Source organism: Schistocerca piceifrons, chromosome 3 (genome assembly GCF_021461385.2).
Source record: "Schistocerca piceifrons isolate TAMUIC-IGC-003096 chromosome 3, iqSchPice1.1, whole genome shotgun sequence".
Classification (NCBI taxonomy): Eukaryota; Metazoa; Arthropoda; class Insecta; order Orthoptera; family Acrididae; genus Schistocerca; species Schistocerca piceifrons.
Window position 1 is genome coordinate 350,200,571 of NC_060140.1, and position 23,319 is coordinate 350,223,889.

The window sequence follows — 23,319 nt, forward strand, 5'->3', positions numbered from 1 at the left end:
TCGTCACAATACGCCCATCACCACTGTTGATAAACTGTGGTATCGTGTTGAAGCTGCATGGGCAGCTGTACCTGTACACGCCATCCAAGCTCTGTTTGACTCAATGCCCAGGCATATGAAGGCTGTTACTACGGCCAGAGGAAATCTGGGTACTGATTTCTCAGTATCTATGCACCCGAGTTGCGTGAAAATGTAATCACATGTCAGTTCTTGTATAATATATTTGTCCAATGAATATCCGTTTAGCATCTACATTTCTTCCTGGTGTAGCAATTTTAATGGTCACTAGTGTATAAACTGAAGTCCCCTTCTCGGTCGTTTTTGCATGTCCAGGCCAGTCTTAGGAGCTTCTGTAGATATTTTGATACAGTGGAACCCTCAGCGCGAGAGCCTTACTCGCACCTTGCCAAATTTTTTAATACCATTCAAATGACAGTGGCAGTGAATACGTGTACGCATATCTAAACGTTGTTGTGCTGTGCATGAGTGTGCTGAAAGACAAATTCACACGGAGAGAGGCTTACCGACAGACAAAGCAGAGTCCAAAGTAGGTCCACCTGCGCCTGTCACCACGGAGACGGCGAGGATGAAGAGGACGAGGACCCGCGGCGTGAGCACCGTGAGCAGCCTGCTGGCCGCGTGCGCCGCCAGGCACAGCAGCAGCAGCGGCCGCCGGCCGAACCTGCCGGCAACAACACGGGAGTCTGACATTGTGCGCTGCGCGCGCCTCTCGACCCCGACCGAAAATGAGGCACTGATGCGGACGATTCCCGGATGATGGCTTCACTTAGCGATGCTGCTTGACAATGCTAAGGAAATTTCTATCTCTGTTGGCAACTTGGAGGGGGTGGGGAAAGAAAGAATCTATCAGTCAACAATGAAGACCGGTATACAAATCGGTGTGTATGGGAGACACGTACTGACAAGCGGAGTAGTATGTTACAACAAGTTGTAAACGGATGATCACGAAAGGTTAATCATTTGGTAAGTAGACGGAATGCGGTGATTTGAGCCACCACGCAGAGGGAAATATATTACGACCTAACTACTCAAGAAAGAGAACAACATAACGCTTGCTGAATTACCTAAAACTCTCTATGATCTATACAATCTGTATCCAAGAGAAGTATGGAAATCGAGTGTAACGACTTGGAACTTGAATCAGCAGTTTTTAATTTGAGCCGCTGTACGACGCACATGTTCTGTTCTCAGAGTGTTTCGAAATTTCTGTGCACTGGGCACTTTACAATACTCTGAATTCTCGTTACTATTTTAAGTCAACTGCGAGCGGACATGACAAATGCGTGGCAGAAGCACAATATAACACGTATCCGTAACTGCTGAGACGTTAATGGAAGATAGGTAAGGAATGCTCAGAAGACAGGACTCTTCTGAAAGCTGCTGTATCATACTGATTTCATCGTATAACACATGAGTTTGCTTAGTGATGGCAATGATGAAAGACAGTAGCATTAATTGAGGCATCGACAAAAGTAACTTTTAATGTCAGATCTAATATACTTTTCATTTCCATTTTTGCTACATTTTCTAATTACAGTTCACTTCAAAGTCTTGTGTCAAGAGAAATGATGAATTATCTAACTGATTACCAGCGAATAGCTGAAGTAAAAACAGACGACCAGATTTGTTGAAAAAATAGTTGAACACCCTGGAAACATAGTAATATCGCAAGAAAATAGCCTCAACGTAACTAAGTGTGTAACAGTTGCAAAAGATTCACGAACTGTAATTGTTGCCCCACAAAATGTAATTGTTGCTCTAATAGAATCATCACAAAGTTACTCGAGAAGAGTAAAGCGTCAATAGCAATCTGTGATACTAACCACTGGCTTTTACCACTGACGTAAAGATAATGGCTACTGTGACGTCATTTATTTACATCTACGTCTACGTCTACATCTACGTGGATACTCCGCAAATCATATTTAATTTCCTGGCAGAGGGTTCATCGAACCACCTTCACAATTCTCTATTATTCCAATCTCGTATAGCGCGAGGAAAGAATGAACACCTATATCTTTCCGTAAGAGCTGTGATTTCCCTTATTTTATCGTGGTGATCGTTCCTCCCTATGTAAGCCGATGTCAACAAAATATTTTCGCATTCGGAGGAGAAAGTTGGTGATTGGAATTTCGTGAGAAGATTCCGTCGCAACGAAAAACACCTTTCTTTTAATGATTTCCAGCCCAAATCCTGTATCATTTCTGTGACACTCTGTCCCATACTTCACGATAATACAGAACGTGCTGCCTTTCTTTGAACTTTTTCGATGTACTCCGTCAGTCCTACCTGGTAAGGATCCCACACCGCGCAGCAGTATTCTAAAACAGGATGGACGAGCATAGTGTAGGCAGTCTCCTTAGTAGGTCTGTTACGTTTTCTAAGTGTCCTGCCAATAAAACGCAGCCTTTGGTTACCCTTCCCCACAACATTTTCTATGTGTTCTTTCCAATTTAAGTTGTTCGAAATTGTAATACCTAGGTATTTAGTTGAATTCACGGTTTTTAGATTAGACTGATTTATCGTGTAACCGAAGTTTAACGAGTTCCATTTCGCACTCATGTGGATGACCTCACACTTTTCGTTATTCAGGGTCAACTGCCACTTTTCGCACCACTCAGATATTTTTTCCAAATCGTTTTGCAGTTTCTTTTGATCTTCTGATGACTTTATTAGTCGATAAACGACAGCGTCATCTGCAAACAACCGAAGACGGCTGCTGAGATTGTCTCCCAAATGGTTTATACAGGGTGTTACAAAAAGGTACGGCCAAACTTTCAGGAAACATTCCTCACACACAAATAAAGAAAAGATGTTATGTGGACATGTGTCCGGAAACTCTTAATTTCCATGTTAGAGCTCATTTTAGTTTCGTCAGTATGTACTGTACTTCCTCGATTCACCGCCAGTTGGTCCAATTGAAGAAGGTAATGTTGAATTCGGTGCTTGTGTTGACATGCGACTCATTGCTCTACAGTACTAGCATCAAGCACATCAGTACGTAGCATCAATAGGTTAATGTTCATCACGAACGTGGTTTTGCAGTCAGTGCAATGTTTACAAATGCGGAGTTGGCAGATGCCCATTTGATGAATGGATTAGCACGGGGCAATAGCCGTGGCGCGGTACGTTTGTATCGAGACAGATTTCCAGAACGAAGGTGTCCCGGCAGGAAGACGTTCGAAGCAATTGGTCGGCGTCTTAGGGAGCACGGAACATTTCAGCCTATGACTCGCGACTGGGGAAGACCTAGACCGACGAGGACACCTGCAATGGACGAGGCAATTCTTCGTGCAGTTGACGATAACCCTAATGTCAGCGTCAGAGAAGCTGCTGCTGTACAAGGTAACGTTGGCCACGTCACTGTATGGAGAGTGCTACGGGAGAACCAGTTGTTTCCGTACCATGTACAGCGTGTGCAGGCACTATCAGCAGCTGATTGGCCTCCACGGGTACACTTCTGCGAATGGTTCATCCAACAATGTGTCAATCCTCATTTCAGTGCAAATGTTCTCTTTACGGATAAGGTTTCATTCCAACGTGATCAAATTGAAAATTTTCACAATCAACATGGTTGCGCTGACGAGAATCCGCACGCATTTGTGCAATCACGTCATCAACACAGATTTTCTGTGAACTTTTGAGCATTGTTAGTGATGTCTTGATTGGGCCCCATGTTCTTGAACTTACGCTCAATGGAGCACGTTATCATGATTTCATACGGGATACTCTACCTGTACTGCTAGAACATGTGCCTTTACAAGTACGACACAACATGTGGTTCGTGCACGATGGAGCTCCTGCACATTTCATTCGAAGTGTTCGTACGCTTCTCAACAACAGATTCGGTGACCGATGGATTGGTAGAGGCGGACCAAGTCCTTGGCCTCCACGCTCTTCTGACCTCAACCCTCTTAACTTTCATTTATGGGGGCATTTGAAAGCTCTTGTTTACGCAACCCCGGTACCAAATGTAGAGACTCTTCGTGCTCGTATTGTGGACGGCTGTGATACAATATGCCATTCTCCAGGGCTGCATCAGCGCATCAGGGATTCCATGCGACGGAGGGTGGATGCATGTATCCTTGCTAACGGAGGACATTTTGAACATTTCCTGTAACAAAGTGTTTGAAGTCACGCTGGTACGTTCTGTTGCTGTGTGTTTCCATTCCATGATTAATGTGATTTGAAGAGAAGTAATAAAATGAGCTCTAACATGGAAAGTAAGCGTTTCCTGACACATGTCCACATATCATATTTTCTTTCTTTGTGTGTGAGGAATGTTTGCTGAAAGTTTGGCCGTATCTTTTTGTAACACCCTGTATAGATAAGGAACAGCAAAGGGACTATAATACTATCTTGGGGAACGCCTGAAATCAATTCTGTTTTATTCGATGACTTTCCGTCAATTACTTCGAACTGTGACCTCTCTGACAAGAAATCGGAATTACAGTCACATAACTGAGACGATATTCCATAAGCACGCAATTTTACTACGAGCCGCTTGTACAGTGTCAAAAGCCTTCCGGAAATCTAGCAATACGGAATCGATCTGAATGAAATCCCTTGTCAATAGCACTCAGCACTTCATGTGTGTGTGTGTGTGTGTGTGTGTGTGTGTGTGTGTGTGTGTGTGTGTGTGTGTGCTGAGGGTTTGTAGTGTATTGTTTGTGTTGTGTGATTATGATGAGAGAAGGGTGAAGGTTCTGGCACGTAGCCTACCGAAGATAGCCTACTCCTAGCGAATAACATCAAGTGGGCCGCCAAATTTAACATACCCATCCGACGGACGGATCACCGTCAACACCATCACATCATTCCACGTCATGAGACACTGCAGAGAGGTTTGGTATTTAAACTAGGACATCAGCGCGAAGTCAGGTGTTCAGGAACTTCACGCCACCACGCCTCTTGCCCTTGCCGGCTAAATACTGGCAGTGAAATTTTTTTACACCACCAGGATACGAACCGGCTTACTCCCACCTCAAATGCCACCTCGTAAGCGTAAGTTAGCGTCCTCGGCCATTGAGGTGGGTCAATCACGGAGGACTGACGAACGTAGAAGCAGCTTCTCACACTGTTATATTGATGGGAAGGGTAAACATTATTTAAGACTTTCTGAAACCGTCAGCTGAGTGATTATTGTGTTGGAAGGGCAGAATGATAATCTGAGAGAACTCAGTGTACCACCAGCGTGATAAATCTACTCATAATTACAAATAAAGTATTGCACGCACTGAATAAAACTGTGGTTATAAGGAGAAAAGTTCTTCAGAAATTTGATAACAACTTAACGTTCCATCTACACTATGCGATGAAAAGTATCCGGGCACCCCAAAAACATACGTTTTTGATATTAGGTGCATTGTGCTGCCACCTACTGCCAGGTACTACATATCAGCGACCTCAGTGGTCATTAGACATCGTGAGAGAGCTGAGTGGGGTGCTCCGCGTGGTCATGTGACTGAGTGTCACTTGTGTCATACGTCTGTAAGCGAGATTCCCACACTCCTAAACATCCCATGGTCCGCGGTTTGCGATGTGATTGTGAAGTGGAAACGTGAAGGGACACGTACAGCACAAAAACGTACAGACCGACCTCTTCTGTTGACTGACAGAGACAGCCGACAATTGAAGACGGTCGTAATGTATAATAGGCAGACATCTATCCAGACCACCACACAGGAATTCCAAACTGCAGGAGGGTCAACTGCAAGTACTATGACAGTTCGGCGGGAGGTGAGAAAACTTGGATTTCATGGTCGAGCGGCTGCTCATAAGCAACACATCACGCCGGTAAATGCCAAACGATGCCTCAATTGGTGTAAGGAGTGTAAACATTGGACGACTGAACTGTGGAAAAACGTTGTGTGGAGTAACGAATCACGGTACACAGTGTGGCGATCCGATGGCAGGATGTGGGTATGGTGAATGCCTGGTAAACGTCATCTGCCAGAGTGTGCAGCGCCAACAGTATAATTTGGAGAAAATGGTGTTATGGCGTGGCCGTGTTTTTCATGGGCACATAGTTTGAAAGTGCTGCTGTAGGCGAAACTTTTGATTCATTTGGCCTTTGACAAATTTTGTGTAGTGGAAGTTAGTTACGCTTGTGTTTTGCACTCTTGACTTTCAAGGGGAAAAAATTTCGGCGGTAAGGGAACAAGTACTAGTACTTAGGCTTGCAGGAGTTAAGTTTGATAATAAGGAATTAACACTCAGAATAAATGGTTGTCAGTACTTAGGAGACATGATGAGGAGAAGCGTAAATAAATTAGGGAAGCAATGGAATTAAAGATTCAGGAGGTGGAGGAGATGGATGAGAAAGAGAGGAAGAGAACTGACAACGAAGAAGAAAAATCGAAAGATTACGGAAAAGTTAGTTGTTGTGAGCCTAACAATGAAACATTAAAAAACTGAAAGAAATAAAGGTGACACCATTTAGTAGTAAAACTGAGCCCCGCCACCTCCAAGTTTTGACTGTTTGATTGTGGTTTCATCAATGGTCAAATATGTCGGAAAGAAGAGAAAAGTCACAAAGGAACTGAAATAACTGCAGAAAAATGAAAGAGGCAAGAGAATGTCACGAAGTAATACGGGAAAGAATTCAAAGAACTTCGGAAAGGCCAAAGAGATATCGCCAAAGAAATAAAAGCATGAAAAGAAAGTCAAAAGAAACAGTGAAGGAAATGGCGATATAATTAAAGGAAAAAATTATATCTTCATTTAAGGAAGATCAAGAGGAAAATGCGAAAATAGTCGAAGACAGACAAGAAAAGATATCCACAGTTATTTGTGAAGATATGCAAAATTCTCCTGTTATGTGAGAACGCTCGTTGCCTGTGGAGTCAGATTTAGAAGCAACTTTAAACACCAATTTGTTAATTAAACACCTAGTTTCGAACTTAACATATCATACAGAGACTCAAAAATACAAAAGTTTTAGACGAAAAAACGACTAGTACCTGTACAGACGGGTATAGTACTGAAACGGATGCTAACATTCTCAGTATGGATTCAGACGTATTGTAAATGGTTGAAGAACATACTGTGAAACTGAATATCCAAACAGATGAGCTGAAGCAGGCTGCCATGGAACAAGAACAAGATTCAGAAGATAAATATCAGAGTTTGTTAGATTGTGATAAAAAATCTTGACGATATGTTGTCTTTGAAGAAAGAAGAACAAAGTTTATTATATGTAGAGGAATGTGAAAAGAGTTTAAATTTGATTGGAACGATCAGTACTATCCCAGACATGAGAAAATGCACGCAGAATTTTTGGAAAAGTAATTAAGTAGGAATCAGTATTTTTAAATATGATATCAGGAGAATAACATTGTAGACATGTAGACATTGTAGACATGGCTACTATGGAAGTCTGCGGCCGTCCCACAGGCACAATAAGGAAATCTGTACATCAGCCACGGCGAAGTTTCCCCAACCTCCCCAGAGGAAAAGCAACGGGAGTCAAGAGCGAACGTAAGGGGAGGAAACAAGAGAAGGTACAATTACTATTGCGAAGTCTTAGCAGGCGGACTCGTATTCGGGGAAGACGACGGTTCAAACCCACGTCCGTCCATCTGATTTAGGTTTTCCACGATTTCCCTAAATCACTTAAGGCGAATGCCGGGATTGTTCCCTTGAAAGGACACGGCTGTCTTCCTTTCCATTCTCCCCTAATCCGAGCTTCTGCTCCGTTTCTAATGAAGTCGTTGTCGGCTGGACATTAAATGCTAATCTCCTCCACCTCATCCACTAATGCGAAGACATAGGAGATAATTAAAGCTAGCCCACTCATGGAGAGAAGCTCAGGAAGAAGTGGAATGAGGAAGAAACAAGCTCAAAGTCAAACATATATGTGTGGAATCGAGCGAAGCTGGACAGGCAGAGCTGAACTGTCATATTGTCGCCTGAGTGCTTACAAGGATGTAAATACTAAGCAATAGAAGAAGAGAACAAAGAAGAAGCTACATGATGTGTTGTGCAAGTTGTACGCCAACAAGAAGAGTGAGTGGCACTCGCAGATAAACGAAATTTGATATGTTGATTAACAGTGTTTCATTTAGTATTAAGTGTTGTTATGTTAGAACACTGTATATGTGTTAGGATGGAGCTGTGTAGACTGTCGTTATAGTGAACAGTGGAATTTTCTTTCTTTGGCATTTTTCAAATGGTTCAAATGGCTCTAAGCACTAAGGGACTTAACATCTGAGGTCATCAGTCCCCTAGACGTAGAACTACTTAAACCTAATTAACCTAAGGACATCAACACACATCCATGCCCAATGCAGGATTCGAACCTGCGATCGTAGCAGCAGCGTGGTTTCTGACTGAAGCGCTTAGAACCGATCGGCCACAACGGCCGGCTTGGCGTTTTCCGACTGCTACACTTACAAATGTAGGAACTGAGAATGTAGAAGTTTTACGTGCTACGCATGCATTGATTTCTTGTCAGCGTTACAGAAGCTCAGTCATATTATTTGTCTACACTCTCGCTGCGTGACTGTCCATGAAGGAGAGTTTGGCGTCAGTCTCCAGCACCCTATTGCATCCATCCAGTTTTATTCCTATGAGTGTTGACTGCCAATTTGTCACATACACTCTACGACAGAAAACTGGACTCACAACGAAGGAATTATCTGAATGAGAAGGAACTTGTAGATGCAATGTACATGTACAAAAAGATGACTACAGTTACAGAAAAATTGGATGATTTACTCAACAGAAAGAACTTCACAAATGAAGCAAGTCAGTAATTAGTTTTTCCACCTCTTTGTTTATGTATGTACATTACATCTGGCATTTTCCATCACATTCAGATAATTCATTCTCGGTGCATCGGTTTCCCTCTCTCTTTTTTTCTTTTTCTTTTGAATGTATTTCTTCTGTTGTCTACAATTTCTTTGCAGTTACACTCTTGTAATTTCACGTGGTAAAAAGTTTAGGCACACCATCCAAAATATACCCAGAACGAGTAAACATGTCGAGGTGAGGTCTTTCGCTAAGTTAGAGTGTGCCCGGTTTCCTGATTAGCGAATGTAGCTGCTGAATTATGGCATCGAACTTTTTCCAGACATCTTTCCTGTTATACCATTTTCTGCTGCTACTCACATTGCAGTGCGTTTGTTTGATCATATACCTTGATCTTCTTAAGAACAAACGGAGAATACTTACTTCACATGGCATTTAAGGGGTCGACTTTCAAGTCGTTAGAGAGAGAGTATTACCTCTGGAGGGTAGTTCTTAGAAACAAAATCGACTCTGAATTGTTGACCGAAACTTTCATGCGCAAACTCTTTTACGGTTGACTGTGGTATAATGCATAAATCATGCTGCAGTGGTCTGATGAGGTGGGGTATGAAATAATTAATCACAAACGAGCTTCTTCTGAGGGCTGATCTAATAGTAAATCACAAGTGAGGTTTCTTTGTGGACTGATGTGTGACATGAGCGTAAGGATAGCTCTATATCCAGCAGATCAACACAAATAACACCAGGGTTCGTCCAAAATGATTTGGAAATCATGTGAAAATATTTGATATATATGTCTGTCGTTTATGTGAGGAATCACATTAAAATGTAATGCTGTCCCGAACACTAGATCGCTTTCGTTCTATAAAAGTGAAGATTATAGTCTAACATAAAGTCTACTTTTGATCATTACAGACAAATTAGTAGCTCACACTGATGAGGGCGTAAATCAGTAGTTACATTCTGATGGAACCACACAGTCATTCATCAAAAATTATCTAGAAATCCGGTTGAAAGCTGACATATTTACTTTGAAAACACAAATTTGATTTCTATATCTTTTACACTTTCGTATGGGAATACTGAACTTTTATGATCCTAGTACTGAGTCTCTAAATTCGTAAGGTAAATGTGTTTATACCCGCTTGATAACGACACCGAAGCATTGGATTAATATTCTAGAATGGAGTGCTTCACAACGACTATACGTCTTTATGAAGCTTTGTAAGCACGCTTTCCCTAAATGACTAGTGCTCTGGAATTTCAGGCCTCTAAAGTTTCCTCCTGTACCACTATCTTTGTTACTCTCCAAGTAATTCATTTCACTAGCGATCATTCTCTGACTTTTCGAGGTTACTACATTTCCTGTTAGTTTCTGACCTTATTGCCTTGAGCTCGTCTTTTTCTGTCAAGAACTTCACTTTCATCGGATTGGTTAGTAATATTCGTTGGGTAAAGCCTTAAAAATGTTTTAACTGGCATCTCTCACCTTATTCTGTCAACTGGATACAAACGGGCAAAAACATTTGGGTGTTTCAAATCATTTCACAAGATTTTTTAGCCATACGTAAGGTTTAACCGCTCAAGATTCCGTTCTACTAACTTCTAAGCCAGCTGCACAAATACCAATAACACTAGTGTATACCGATAGTTGGTTGCTAATGACTGATAGCCAGAGACAAGTCACGTGTACACCGCTCGTTTTCACCCGGTTGGTGCATTTGTAGTATTAAGTAAACTTGACCCTGGTGATAAATTATTATATACTGTAACTGAACCTTTGTACTGCTGAGTGTAAAGATTCTTATATGGAGCTACATTATGTCTTACCTGAAGTAGCTCTGCCTGTGTTGTGATGGAAATGTCTGATTCTTAGAACGTGCTTGTAGACGTCTGCAGAAGACCAATCCAGTACTGACATGCTGATTTTATTTCACCATTAAGTCTTAAGTATTGTTAGACGGTGTTAAATCACCACCACATCAGCGTTGCAAATTCTGCTTTCACGTCTTCTCTGCTTACGTCGGATTCGTTGTATGACGTATTCATCTGGGTATATTGCACTCAATAAAGGTGAAGAAAGGATGACCGGTTCAAAAAATCATTAATTTCACTCACTTTTAACCAAACAAGGGCTTGTCGAATATATATCATGCTGTATTACATGTGAAAGCTCGTAATATTCCGATAACTGACTTAATCGTCTTCTTAAAGCGCTCTGACCTGAAGTGTTTGCCTTTGTTTGTAACTAAAGCACCTCTCTTTATACAGCTATGTTTTCTGTTAGCAGTTTCATAGGGCTGCAGACGTTTCTCCAACCTCATTTGAGATCCCAGAGTATCTGTGTTACACTTTCGTATTGGTGTTTTGATTTGTTATGATCTTAGTAGCTTATTTCTAAATTCGATAATTGCTAACATGACTATTTGATAATGACACCAAACCAGCGGATGAGTAGAACTGAGTATATGTAAAGAGTGTTGTCTTGAGCTTCCCATTTTGTGGTTTTCTGAAAACTTCCATCGCAGACGTTCAAAAAACTGACTGCAGTCCTTCCAAATTTCACAGTGTCCATTGCTATCGATGTAAATAACAGCAGTACACTGGCTGCACGCCTACAGATATTGTGAGTGCTGTTGTCACCTTGCAATGTGTCCTTTGATGGGTGGTGCGACTCACATAGATTATGTATGATTATGGAACTCTATGCATGACTCACTTGAAGGCTGAGGTTCTCTACGGCTGCAGCACTTGAGAGTCACCCCTGAAGTTTGCCACCAAAGCGTGTGGAGCTCTGTATAGAAAAAAATTGCTAGGTGAAAGTACGTCGGGTACGCAAATAGACTTTCGACACTGGAATATTAATAGAGTTGCATTCCGGACACTAAGAGGCCTGAAATAGCTCCCATACCGTAAACATTACAGTGGTGTAAATTTAGTCCTTTTCTATTACCTCATCCATGATGACTAAAAACAGCTTCAGGTCAGTAGATTGATATGAAACAGTCTTCAGTGCAGAGATTGTTAGATGCTCTCAGGTAGCAAGAACCGCATGACGTTGCTGTTGTCCCGTTCTAAATGTAGAGAGAGATTAAGTGTGGAATCATGTAGCTAGCAGTGGTGTAGTATCCAGGTCACAAAGAACGACAAGTGAGCGGCGTCTACCTGCATTTCAACTGTGTGATATACAGGAAGGACCATACGTGCATAGTGCAGATAAATGGTGGACCATTCCTCTGGGGCGTCGTCGTGGGGGTTAATATGGTAGAGCCAGCAGACAGCACTCGTTTGTGACCCAGCCGACAGAGAGTGTGACCTAGCCTGATGGCGTCTGTTGACATATGGCGCGGGGATTTCTGTCTCTGCGTGGCTAGGTGGGTGCAGTTACTTGTCTCAGGAGGACTATTGTAGGTTTCTCTCCAAGCGGTGTGTTTTGCAATTGGATTGGTGTGAGTGGCAATGTTTAAAGAGAAAAAAAAGCGCTTGTGCATATCTCCCCCTTTTCTATGCAATGCACAAACATCAATGGAAATAGTTTCAGAACAGTACAGGTTGCACCAATAAGTTACACAGTTTTAATTTTAGAGTAAGTGGTCTAGTTCTGACAACCAGAGGGTTTCTCATTGTTTATAACTTGGGGTGAATGGATTTTTGAATTTTATACCATTTGAAACGGAATATGTGGACCTTTAAAACTAAGAGCAAATGAAATGCAACTGCATATGATTGGGGAAACCAATGATTTATTAATTTCTTGTCGTTCTGCAATTACCAGTTCATAGCACTGATGTGGGTGTGCCAACTGTAAAAATTGTTAGTTCACCTAAACTGGTCATTCCAAAGGATTTAAATATGCTTAATCTCATGTTAGTAAATAGTCGAAGTGTCTGTAGCAAGATCCCCGAGTTAATCTCCGAAATAAACAGTAGCAATGTCAATACTGTATTAGGTACCGAAAGCTGGTTGAAACCAGACATAAAAAGTAGTGAAATTTTGAACTCTAATTGGACAGTGTTTAAGAAGGATAGGACTGATGCTATAGGAGGTGGTGTGTTCATTGCAGTTAAAAGCTGTTTGAACGCAGCTGAGATCGATACTGCGTCGGACTGTGAATAGTCTGGATAAAGCTGACATTCAGACAAGGATTGGCCATTGTATTAGGATGTTTTTATAGACCACCAGCATTCGCAACAAACGTCGCAGAACGTTTCAGGGAAAGTCTTGAGTACATAGGAAGTAAATATCCAAATTATACATTAGTTATAGGTGGAGACTTTAATCTAGCATCCATTGACTGTGAAAATTACACGTTTATCACAGGGGGCAGAAGCAAAGATTCGTGTGAAGTTATTCTAGGAGCTCTCTCAACACACAACCTTCAGCAACTGGTTAGAAAACCAACTCGAGATGGGAACATATTAGATATCTTGGCGACAAACAGACCTCATCTTTTTGAGGAAGTTAATCTAGAAAAAGGTATTAGCTACCATAATGTCACTGTGGCTTCCATGTCAGTGGAAGATGCAAAAGAGAGAGAGAGAAACAGCGTAGAGTTTTCTTGTTTGGGAAAGCAAATGAAAGTGTCATTAATGACTATCTTCATAGTCAGCTCCAAGCATTCACTGCAGGACACAAAGATATTGAACATCTTTGGTCGAAATTTAAGGGTATTGTTCACCACGTGCTAGAGAAGTATGTGCCTAGCAATAGTATAGGGGGCGAAAGGATCCACCTTCGTACAACTCATTTATTAATGGTTCTTTTGAGATTAGAATATATTGTTCTTTCTTTATTTATATTAGTTATTGTTTTTCTTATTGAGTTTGATTATGATTATTTTTTCCTGTTATTTTTTTGGTTTTTTCTGTTTGTGAAAGCAGAGAATTTTGCACAGTCGTTTTAAACGTAGTGACTGCCCCGCTGACTAACAGAAATTATGCGAAATGAAAGCATATGTCAGAAGGGCAAAGACTCTTTTAACGAAATTGAAAGCAATATTTTATCTGCAGATTTTAAAAGTAACCCAAAAAAATTTTGGTCGTACGTAAAATCTATGAACGCTACAAATAATTCAATACCTGTTCTTGCTGACAGTACGGCTAATGTAACTGATGACGATAAACAGAAGGCCGAAATTCTAAGCCTAACTTTCCAAAACTCGTTTACGATAGAGGACTGCAGCACCATTCCCCCTTTCAATTATGGAACAAACGAAAGGATGGCTGACATAGTGTTTAGTGTATCTGGGAACCTGGGATTGTAAAACAGTTAAGATCCTTAGATGCCAGAAAGGCGTCTTACGGTATCCCCGTAAGATTTTATGTTGACTATGCTACAAATATAGCACCATTCTTATCCGTCATCTATTAGAGATCATTGGAACGGAGGAAAGTTCCACGGGACTGGAAGAAGGTCCAGGTCATAGCAATCTATAAAAAGGATAGAATATCGGATGCTCATAATTACCGGCCAATTTCACTGACATCTATTTTTTGTAGAATCATGGAAGATATTTTGTGTTTAGACATAATGACCTTTCTAGACTCTGAGAAGCTCACCTGCAGAAACCAGCACGGTTTTAGGAAACAGCGATCATGCGAGATACAGCTGGCCCTCTTTGTGCGTGATATACAACAGGCTCTAGATACCGGCTCCCAGGTTGATGCCATATTTCTCGACTTTCGAGAGGCGTCTCAGTTCCGCACTGTCGCTTGCTACAAAAAGTGCGCGCTTGCGGTCTATCCAATGACATATGCAGTTGGACAGAAAGTTTTCTAAGAGACAGGGAGCAGGATGTTGTCCAGAACGGGGTAACTTCAACAGAAACAAGAGTAACTTCAGGTGTGCCCCAGGGCGGCGTAATAGGTCCTTTGCTTTTTACGATTTAGATAAACGATCTGGTTGATGGTATTGACAGAGACCTTACGTTGTTTGCCGACGATGCTGTAGTCTACAGGAAAGTAGTATCACACGAAAGTTGTGAACAAATCAGTGAGGATTTGCAGAAAATAAATGCGTGATGTAATGACTGGCAGTTATCTCTCAATATTAGTAAGTGTAATCTACTGCATATAACAAGGCGAAAATCCCCATTAGTGTATGAGCACAAAATAAATGACCAGTCTTTGAAAGCGGTAACATCAGTCAAGTATCTGGGTGTGACTATTTGAAATGATCTCAAATGGAATGACCAGATTACACAAGTAATGGGTAAGGCGAACTGTAGATTGCGGTTTATTGGTAGAATCCTGAAGCGATGCAGTCCTTCAACAAGGGAAATAACTTACAATACGTTAGTTCGTCCAGTCTTAGAATATTGTTCGTCTGTATGGGACCCTTACCAGTTGGGTCTGATTCAAGAGCTTGAGAAGGTCCAAAGAAGAGCTGCAAGATTCGTGACCGGTACATTTAGCCATCGCGAGAGCGTTAAAAATCTCATAGAAAGTTTGAAGTGGGACACACTTGCGGATAGACTGCGAGCTAAACAGAAGGGGCTGCTCTCTAAATTCCGAAATCCAATCTTCGCCGAAGATGTAGAGCATATATTCTTACCACCAACTTTCAAAACGCGTAATGATCATCATTCAAAGATAAGGGAAATAAGAGGTCGTACTGAGGCGTTCAGACAGTCGTTTTTCCCTCGTCCGATCCACGAGTGGAACAGAGGGGGGGGGGGGGGGGGGAGGGGAATATGACTTTGGCGCGAACTGTGCCCTCCGCCACACACCGCTTGGTGGCTAGTGGAGTATATATGTAGATGCAGACGTAGTATAAAATTCTTAACAAAATCTGGTAACCAAGCCCGGACCAGTAGCCACCAAGTCTGGCATTTGGATTCTAATGTCATAGGGCTGGGGATATCCAAGCGTCCTGGGCTCATGTCATAGGATCCATCATCTTAGATTGTCATGTTATAGTGCTGAGGATATCTGACGCCCATGTTGGTTGGGCCAGCATTGCAGGGTCTGCCAGCTTGGATTCTACTTTTGAGCACGAGTAACACACTTCTAGAAACGGGACAATGTCCCATCATTGATTTTTTAATGTCATGCCACTTTACACTTAGCACAAATGGACTACATGAATTTCATGCCAATTTTTGAATTTCCCACCATTTTATATTTAGAGAAATTGAGCCACTTTGAATGTTCCAACAAATTTTTGACCTCTAGAATTTTATACTTAGGAGAATTTTGCCTATATCAGGAGGCGGAAATCGAAATCTGCTAACAACGCCACCCTGGCTCAACCTCACATAGGAACAATATTACTTATAACATGGAATGGTCGTTGAATGTCAGTTGAGTAGCAAATTCATCAGGAACATTTCAGCCCTTCTCCAACTACCCAAGGCGTCTGGGGGTGATGTGATTATGAAGTGAAAATGCGAAGGAACAACCACAGCTAAACCGAGGCAGAATTCAGATAGTGACAGACAGGGGCCATCAAGCGTTGTAGAGAGTGGTTGCAAAAAACCGCGTGATATCAGCGGAACGAATCATTCATGAGTTCCACAGCGCTCTCAGCATTCCAGCTACCACAGTCACAGTTCGTACAGAGTTAACCCAAATGGTGTAATGTAGGCGAGCAGCTCATCCTAAGCCCCACATTTCTGTAATCAATACTAAACGATGCTTGGGATGGTGGATGAGCGGAAACGAGTGATTTGGAGCGATGAATCATGCTATATCCTACGGCAATCCGACAGAACATTTTGGGGCCGACGAATGCGTAGAGAACGTCATGTCGTCATGTATAGGGCAGCAGTGAAATATGGAGGAGGTATTGCTAATGTATATGGGTACTTTTTTAGGGTGTCATGCCCTTGTTACGCTAAAGAAAACGCTAAATGAGGGAGGATATGAACACATCATACGACATTGTGTGCTGCTTACAATAGTGGAACAGTTCAGAGATGATGACTGTTTGTATCGGTATGACAACGCAGCTTGTCATAAAGCAGCATCTGTGAAGCAATGGTTTCTGGACAACAAAATTACTGAAATGAACAGGACTACCCAGAGGTTGACCTGAATCCAATAGAACACAGTTGGTATGAATTAGATCCCACTGTCCTATATCTCTACCTTCTCTCGTTTCAGTTCTTGAGGAACGATTGGCTGCCATTCCTCCACAGACATTCATAAACCTCATTCAAGGAGTTCACAGGAGAGCTAAAGCTGCCATAAAGGTAAAAGGTGTCTGCATACTTCTGATCACACACTATAGTCCTGCTCGCTTCCATTTTATTTTCGTTGCGGTCACAACTATGTATTACACTTCAGCCTCTTTCCTGGTCAATTTTTTCGCCTTTCTATTATACAGAAAAATAGCACCTCGCAGTACATGGGAATTTCCCACCATTTTATTGAACAATCGAAGGAAACTGGTGCAATGGGCAGTACACTGGACTCAATCCGACCATTCTAATTTAAGTTTCCTGTGGTTTCGACGAATACTGGGATGTTTCACTTGAACGCAGCCGATTTCCTTCCCTGTCCCTGCCACATACGATCTTGTGCTTGGTCTCTAGTGATCTCATCGTCTACAGAGCGTTAAATGCTAATCTTTCTTCCTGCGTTCCCTCCAGTCAGTGGGTGTAGGTGAGAGAGACAAGGAATGGTTCCTTACATGTCGCCAATATAGCCGAAGAGTAGTCCCAGAGCCACTCCAACATTCTGGGAGTAGAACAAGACGTCACTGACGACATGTTTGTTGTCACAGACCCAATTCATCTGCGATACTACTGTCAGTGAGAACCACGTGTCGTCGTAGTCCCAGCCGTACAAACACTTGGTGACATTTGCACTGGTGCTGGGGTGGTGAGGGTCGGTAAGGTTGTACATCAGGCATTTGCTGAAGATGTCTCCTTCCCTGCGAAGAGGCAGAAACATTTTATTTTGAAGTAGATGTATATAGTTACAATTATATATATACGATTCATCAGCGACTAATCACGGCCTCTGCAAGTCAATGGCTGCATGATCTAAATACAAATATTCCAACGCCCTTTAAGCACCCTATGTTAACTTTTGGTCACGTATGGTTATTTTATATTTCTGTCTACAGACTATAACTTCAAAGGGTGACTGTCTAAGATCAATTTTTACATTTATTTCTCTTTATTGACGGTCCATCAGTAGCTCACGTAGCTAAATAAATGGACCGTTTTCTTCTACAATACATTTCGAAGCTAGTTCTACAATAAACACGCATGCAAACATATTTTTCTTGTTATTTCTTGGAGTTCCTAGTGTAACAAAAAGGTGTGGTCAAACTTTCAGGAACATGGGTCTGGAAATGTTTCATTTCCATAATGCATATACTGCACTATTTCTGTTCATAATCACATTAATCGTGGTAGACAATCAGAAACATAAGCTATTGGCATTACGTGAAACGTTTTCGAACATGAAATGTTCAAGATACCCTCTTGGTTACGTTTGGTTACAAAGTTTAATTCTTAGGTTCAGAGCCAGAGTATGTTGTTCCAAGGGAACGGAGGTTATGCTGACATGTGCCTCAGTTCATCGCTTGCGTTGACATGCTGGTAACCTCTTTGCTCTGCTATCATCAAACAAGCAGCATCAGCTGTTTAGTTCTGATCACGACCTGGTTTTCGGTGCAGTGCAGTGGAAGTATAATCAAATGCGGAGTTGGCACATGTCCATTTGCTGTAGGTATTAGCAGAGAGAACAGCCGTGGCACTCATGTTTGCATCGGGGGAGATTTCCAGAACGACGGTCCCCCGACAGGACGACGTTTGAAACAACTGACCATTGTCTTAGGAGCATGGGACGTTTAAGTTTACCACTCGCGACTGGAGGACAAGCAGGAGCTTCTTCGTGCAGTTGTCGACAATTCTAACGCCAGCGTGAGACAGCTAGCTCCGACAAGTAACGTTAACCACATGGCTGTGTGGAGAGTGCTAATCGGCGTATCAGAGATTCAACGCGACGGCGGATTAATGCATACCTCCTTGCTAACGTAGGACAGTTTGAACATTTCATTTAGAAAAATGTTTCATGCTGTGTTGATACGTTCGTTTCCTTATTGTTTCCCAGAATTAATGTATTTAAGAATTGTAGAAATTGAACCACAGCCCGCATCTCGTGGTCGTGCGGTAGCGTTCTCGCTTCCCACGCCCGGGTTCCCGGGTTCGATTCCCGGCGGGGTCAGGGATTTTCTCTGCCTCGTGATGGCTGGGTGTTGCGTGCTGTCCTTAGGTTAGTTAGGTTTAAGTAGTTCTAAGTTCTAGGGGACTTATGACCACAGCAGTTGAGTCCCATAGTGCTCAGAGCCAGCCAAATTGAACCACAACCTGGAAATAAAGGGTTTCCAGACCCATGCCCATATTCTTTAGGTTTTAAATTTTTTTTCTGAAAGTTTGGTCATACCTGTTTGTTACACCCTGCATACTAGTGTCTTCGTTATCTGCCGGCGGACAATCGTTTCGGTAGTGTGTGTTCCACTACACTCATTTCTTCTGAGCACTAGCTGGGAGCTAACTACTACTAATCTATCCATTAAAACTACCCTCCATCAAATACTAAAGAAAACTTAATAATTATAACAATAATGAGAGAGAACTAATAACAATAAAAATGAGAGAAGGAATAGAAAAAGTAAGGAAGAAGAAAGAAAGAGATTACAAAAATTTGTAGAGGAGGCAGCAACTATTGTGAGATTGTGCGAATAAGATTAAGCAATGTCAGTGGCTAGGGGAACCTACGTACTCTTTTCTAACTAGTTTTAGGAGCCTAGTGGAAATTAAAGGCAGCCGGCGTTGTACTGGAGTATTCTCCATTTCGCCACCTGTGTATTAAATGAGGTACTGAAGATACACTCTCCCATTCAGACTCGACATTAGATCTGAGGGCATCTCGGCTTCAGAACAAAGACAAGCTGACGATAGTGTATTGAAACTTTTTTGCTCCGTTCTAGTCGTATCATCGAGCCATTTATTTCCTCCGCAACACGTCACATCCCCGCTCTGGGCACTTGGCAATTGATCTACTTATTCTCGTTCGGCTGTCTGTGAGAATGCTGAACCCATTTCATTCATGAAACCAAATTTCAGCTCATTATGCGGTGCGTCGTACATGCGAGTACCCTGATGCAGCTGTCTCCGTTCTGCCATCAAGGACTCATAGACTACACAAACAGCTGTCAGGAACCTAGTAGGCAACAAATAAGGATGTGCCGCTCAGTAGGACGCACAGCAGATAACGTGGTGAGTCAAAAGTCTGTGCGCTTTGGACTGGATATGTTACAAGTGACACAAAGATTAACTGTCGTATCGCGATACTGACATGTATCGTGGGAGCTCTGCTGGCGCGTGATCAGTATTTCCAATCTGTTGTATTTATCATAAACTTTGAAACTCAGAAGCGCTAAGGCCCAGGCTAAGACTACTGTGAGAAGAAATTATGCCGCGATTTGAACTGTTTAAGTGCCTATCCAGATTGTTAGAACGCTGAAATATTGCTGGTGGAAGAATGTGAGAGTAGTCCTCCCCCCTACAGCCACTTCCGCACCTGTATCTTGTCAGGCGTGTTTGGGCTAAATAGGCAGAAACCTTGACCTAAGCAACCCAGGTGTTCCTACAATTTTTATTTAGGGACATTAATGGGGAGGGGATATAGAAATAAACATTACAGTCAAGGAGCATCACCGATGTGTACATGTAATAATTGTCGATTGAGTATTACAAGCTATGGAAGAGTGTAAAAATACGGTTTCATCAAGTACGGACTCTGTTTACATGGAAGTCATAAAATATTTGGCCAAACTGTTTCGTAAGTGATTATCACTCTTCATCAGTACTTGTCGGACCATCTATTGTTACCAAATGATTGAAATGAAACCCCTGTTATACCAATATTCAAAAAAGAAAATGGAAGTAAGTGTGAGAATTATCGGGGTATTAGCTTGCGTACTTTAGGATACAAAATCTACGGCCAAATAGTAACAAGAATCCTGTAAGGGGCGATCAAAAGTTTACTGCCGAAACCCTACGTTTCAGAATCAGTATTCCAGTCAGACAAAACCTCCGTGAGTGTTGAGACATGATCACGTCTTCGGTCGACTAAAAAAGGCCTTGAAGTGTCGGGCGAGGATGCGCAGCAGACAGTTACAGACTTCTTCACGCAGCAGGACACTGTTTCACCAAACGGATATCTTCATCATTTATGTTGTTGTTGTTGCTGTGGTCTTCAGTCCTGTGACTGGTTTGATGCAGCTCTCCATGCTGCTCTATCCTGTGCAAGCTTCTTCATTTCCCAGTACCTAATGCAACCTACATCCTTCTGAATCTGCTTAGTGTTTTCATCTCTTGGTCTCCCTCTACGATTTTTACCCTCCACACTGCCCTCCAATGCTAAATTTGTGATCCCCTGATGCCTCAGAACATGCCCTACCAACCGGTCCCTTCTTCTTGTCAAGTTGTGCCACGAACTCCTCTTCTCCCCAATTCTATTCAATACCTCCTCATTAGTCATGTAATCTACCCATCTAATCTTCAACATTCTTCTGTAGCACCACATTTCGAACGCTTCTATTGTCTTCTTGTCCAAACTATTTATCGTCCATGTTTCACTTTCATAGATGGCTACACTCCATACAAATACTTTCAGAAACGACTTCCCGACACTTAAATCTATACTCGATGTTAACAAATTTCTCTTCTTCAGAAACGCTTTCCTTGCCATTGCCAGTCTACATTTTATATCCTCTCTAGACTCTGTTAACTTTGAACCAAAAAATTTTATGGAATTTCTTACTTAAGGAATCATATGATTAATTAACACTTCTTGGACTTCAGATTATTAGCAGAAGACTGCAATAAACCCTTCCGATACCAATATTTAAAAAAGGAAACAAGGAGTGTCCATAACGTCTATCATATCAAAACTCCTTACTTGATAACTATTAAATTAACGTAATTTGTTGTAAGACATTCAGCAACTCCCAAAGTTTTCTTTCTTTATCTTTTGTTGCAGATTTAACTTGGAGTGTATGGCATGCACAATCCAAATCTGTGAGAACCGAATCGCGGAACTATCGACGATAGTCAATGACATTGCTACCCTTTGTACACGAATCAGTGAATCAATCAGAACTGTTGTTGCATCAATGTTGATACCTGCATGGGCAGAACTCGAATATCGCCTCGATATTGTACGAGCGACGTGTGGAACACACACTGTAATTCTGAAATAAAAAAAGGCCTTAGGTGCTAAACGTTTTACAGCAAACCAAGGTGCTCTAACTCTCATAGTTTCCATGTTATGACTTTGTGAAATGATGGTTGTACTTTAAGGATATCATGTAGCGATAGTCGTGAGATTTATCAAGGTTTCATCTTATTTACGTCGGGATACAAAATCTTCCCAAAATAAAATCTATGAAAACAAATGTGCACCACAAAGAATTACCCGAATGGCACGCAAATCGGTAGATGGAAGTACATGCACAGACAAATAAGTGAATGTAAATTCAGAATAATTCGATGACTTATTCAAGAGAAAAAGTCAATAACGCGTTGGTTCAACTCTGGGACTTATTCAAAGAGTTATTTGACATGGCATTGATTTTCAGCGTTGCTGGATGTCCTCCTTGAGATATATCGTCAAAATCCCGGCTGGTTCGAGGCCCCTGCTCGTAATGCTCCAATTGTTGAGAGATCCGGCGACCTTGCTGTGTTCAGCAACCACGAAGACAAGCTGTATAAGCTCTTTCTGTGTGTGGGAAGGCGTTATCTGGCTGAAATGTAAGTCCAGGATGGCTTGTCATGAAGGGCAACAAAATGGGGCACAGAATATCGTCGACGGGCCACTGTGCGCTAACGGTGCGGCCAATGACAGTCAAAAGGGTCCTGCCTTGAAAGGAAATGCCACTCCATCACTCCTGGCTGTCGTGCAGTATGGCGGGCGACAGTCAGACTGGTACCCAACCGCTGTTCAGAGCGTCTCCTCACAGGTCTTCGACGATCATCGGCATTCAATTCGCAGCAAGACATGAACCGTGCACGGCTCGTGTTCATGCTATTTATTGTTTGTCATCTTCCACTACGGTAGTGCCTCCTCGTTTTCTTATTCCATTTACTGGCGTCACTAACTTCCTGCCTTACTTGCCCGTGAGTGGCAGCAGCAGCGCGTATCGATAAGCGCACTGTTGCAGCATCTCTGGAGCGACCGATAGTATTTCCGGGTTGTCGTGTGTCGGGAGGTCAGTTGGAGACTGACCAGCAGTGCAGACGCGACGGAGCAGCAGTTGCGGGCGGACCAGCAGTAAGGTCGGTCGGTTGGCGTGGAGCAGCAAGAAAGGCCCGGTGCGAGGAGTCGGGCTGGAGCCGCTGGCGGCGTGCACGTGCGGTTACAGTGTGAGGTTCTGCTTGTGAGTGCTACGAAGTTCGTCGCCCACCGATCTTGGACATGACAGTTGAGTCCTCACTTAACTTACTATCGAGCGTCAACTATTTACATTTCTTTACTTGATCCTGGTTGTCGGTTTTGGGACACTCCCGCGAGCAATAACGTGTGTGTA

The 23,319-nt window shown here is 42.3% G+C and overlaps 1 protein-coding gene across 1 annotated transcript in view; it reads right to left on the reverse strand.

Annotated features, from left to right (window-relative positions):
- Positions 1–23,319, reverse strand: part of LOC124788654 (solute carrier family 22 member 1-like) — a 100,472-nt gene that overhangs the window by 65,803 nt on the left and 11,350 nt on the right. Inside the window, exons 3-4 of the mRNA XM_047255930.1 lie at positions 17,404–17,646; positions 525–682 (exon numbers count right to left, since the gene is read on the reverse strand). Coding sequence (XP_047111886.1) covers positions 525–682; positions 17,404–17,646 — 401 coding nt within the window. The remainder of the gene's footprint in view (positions 1–524; positions 683–17,403; positions 17,647–23,319) is intronic.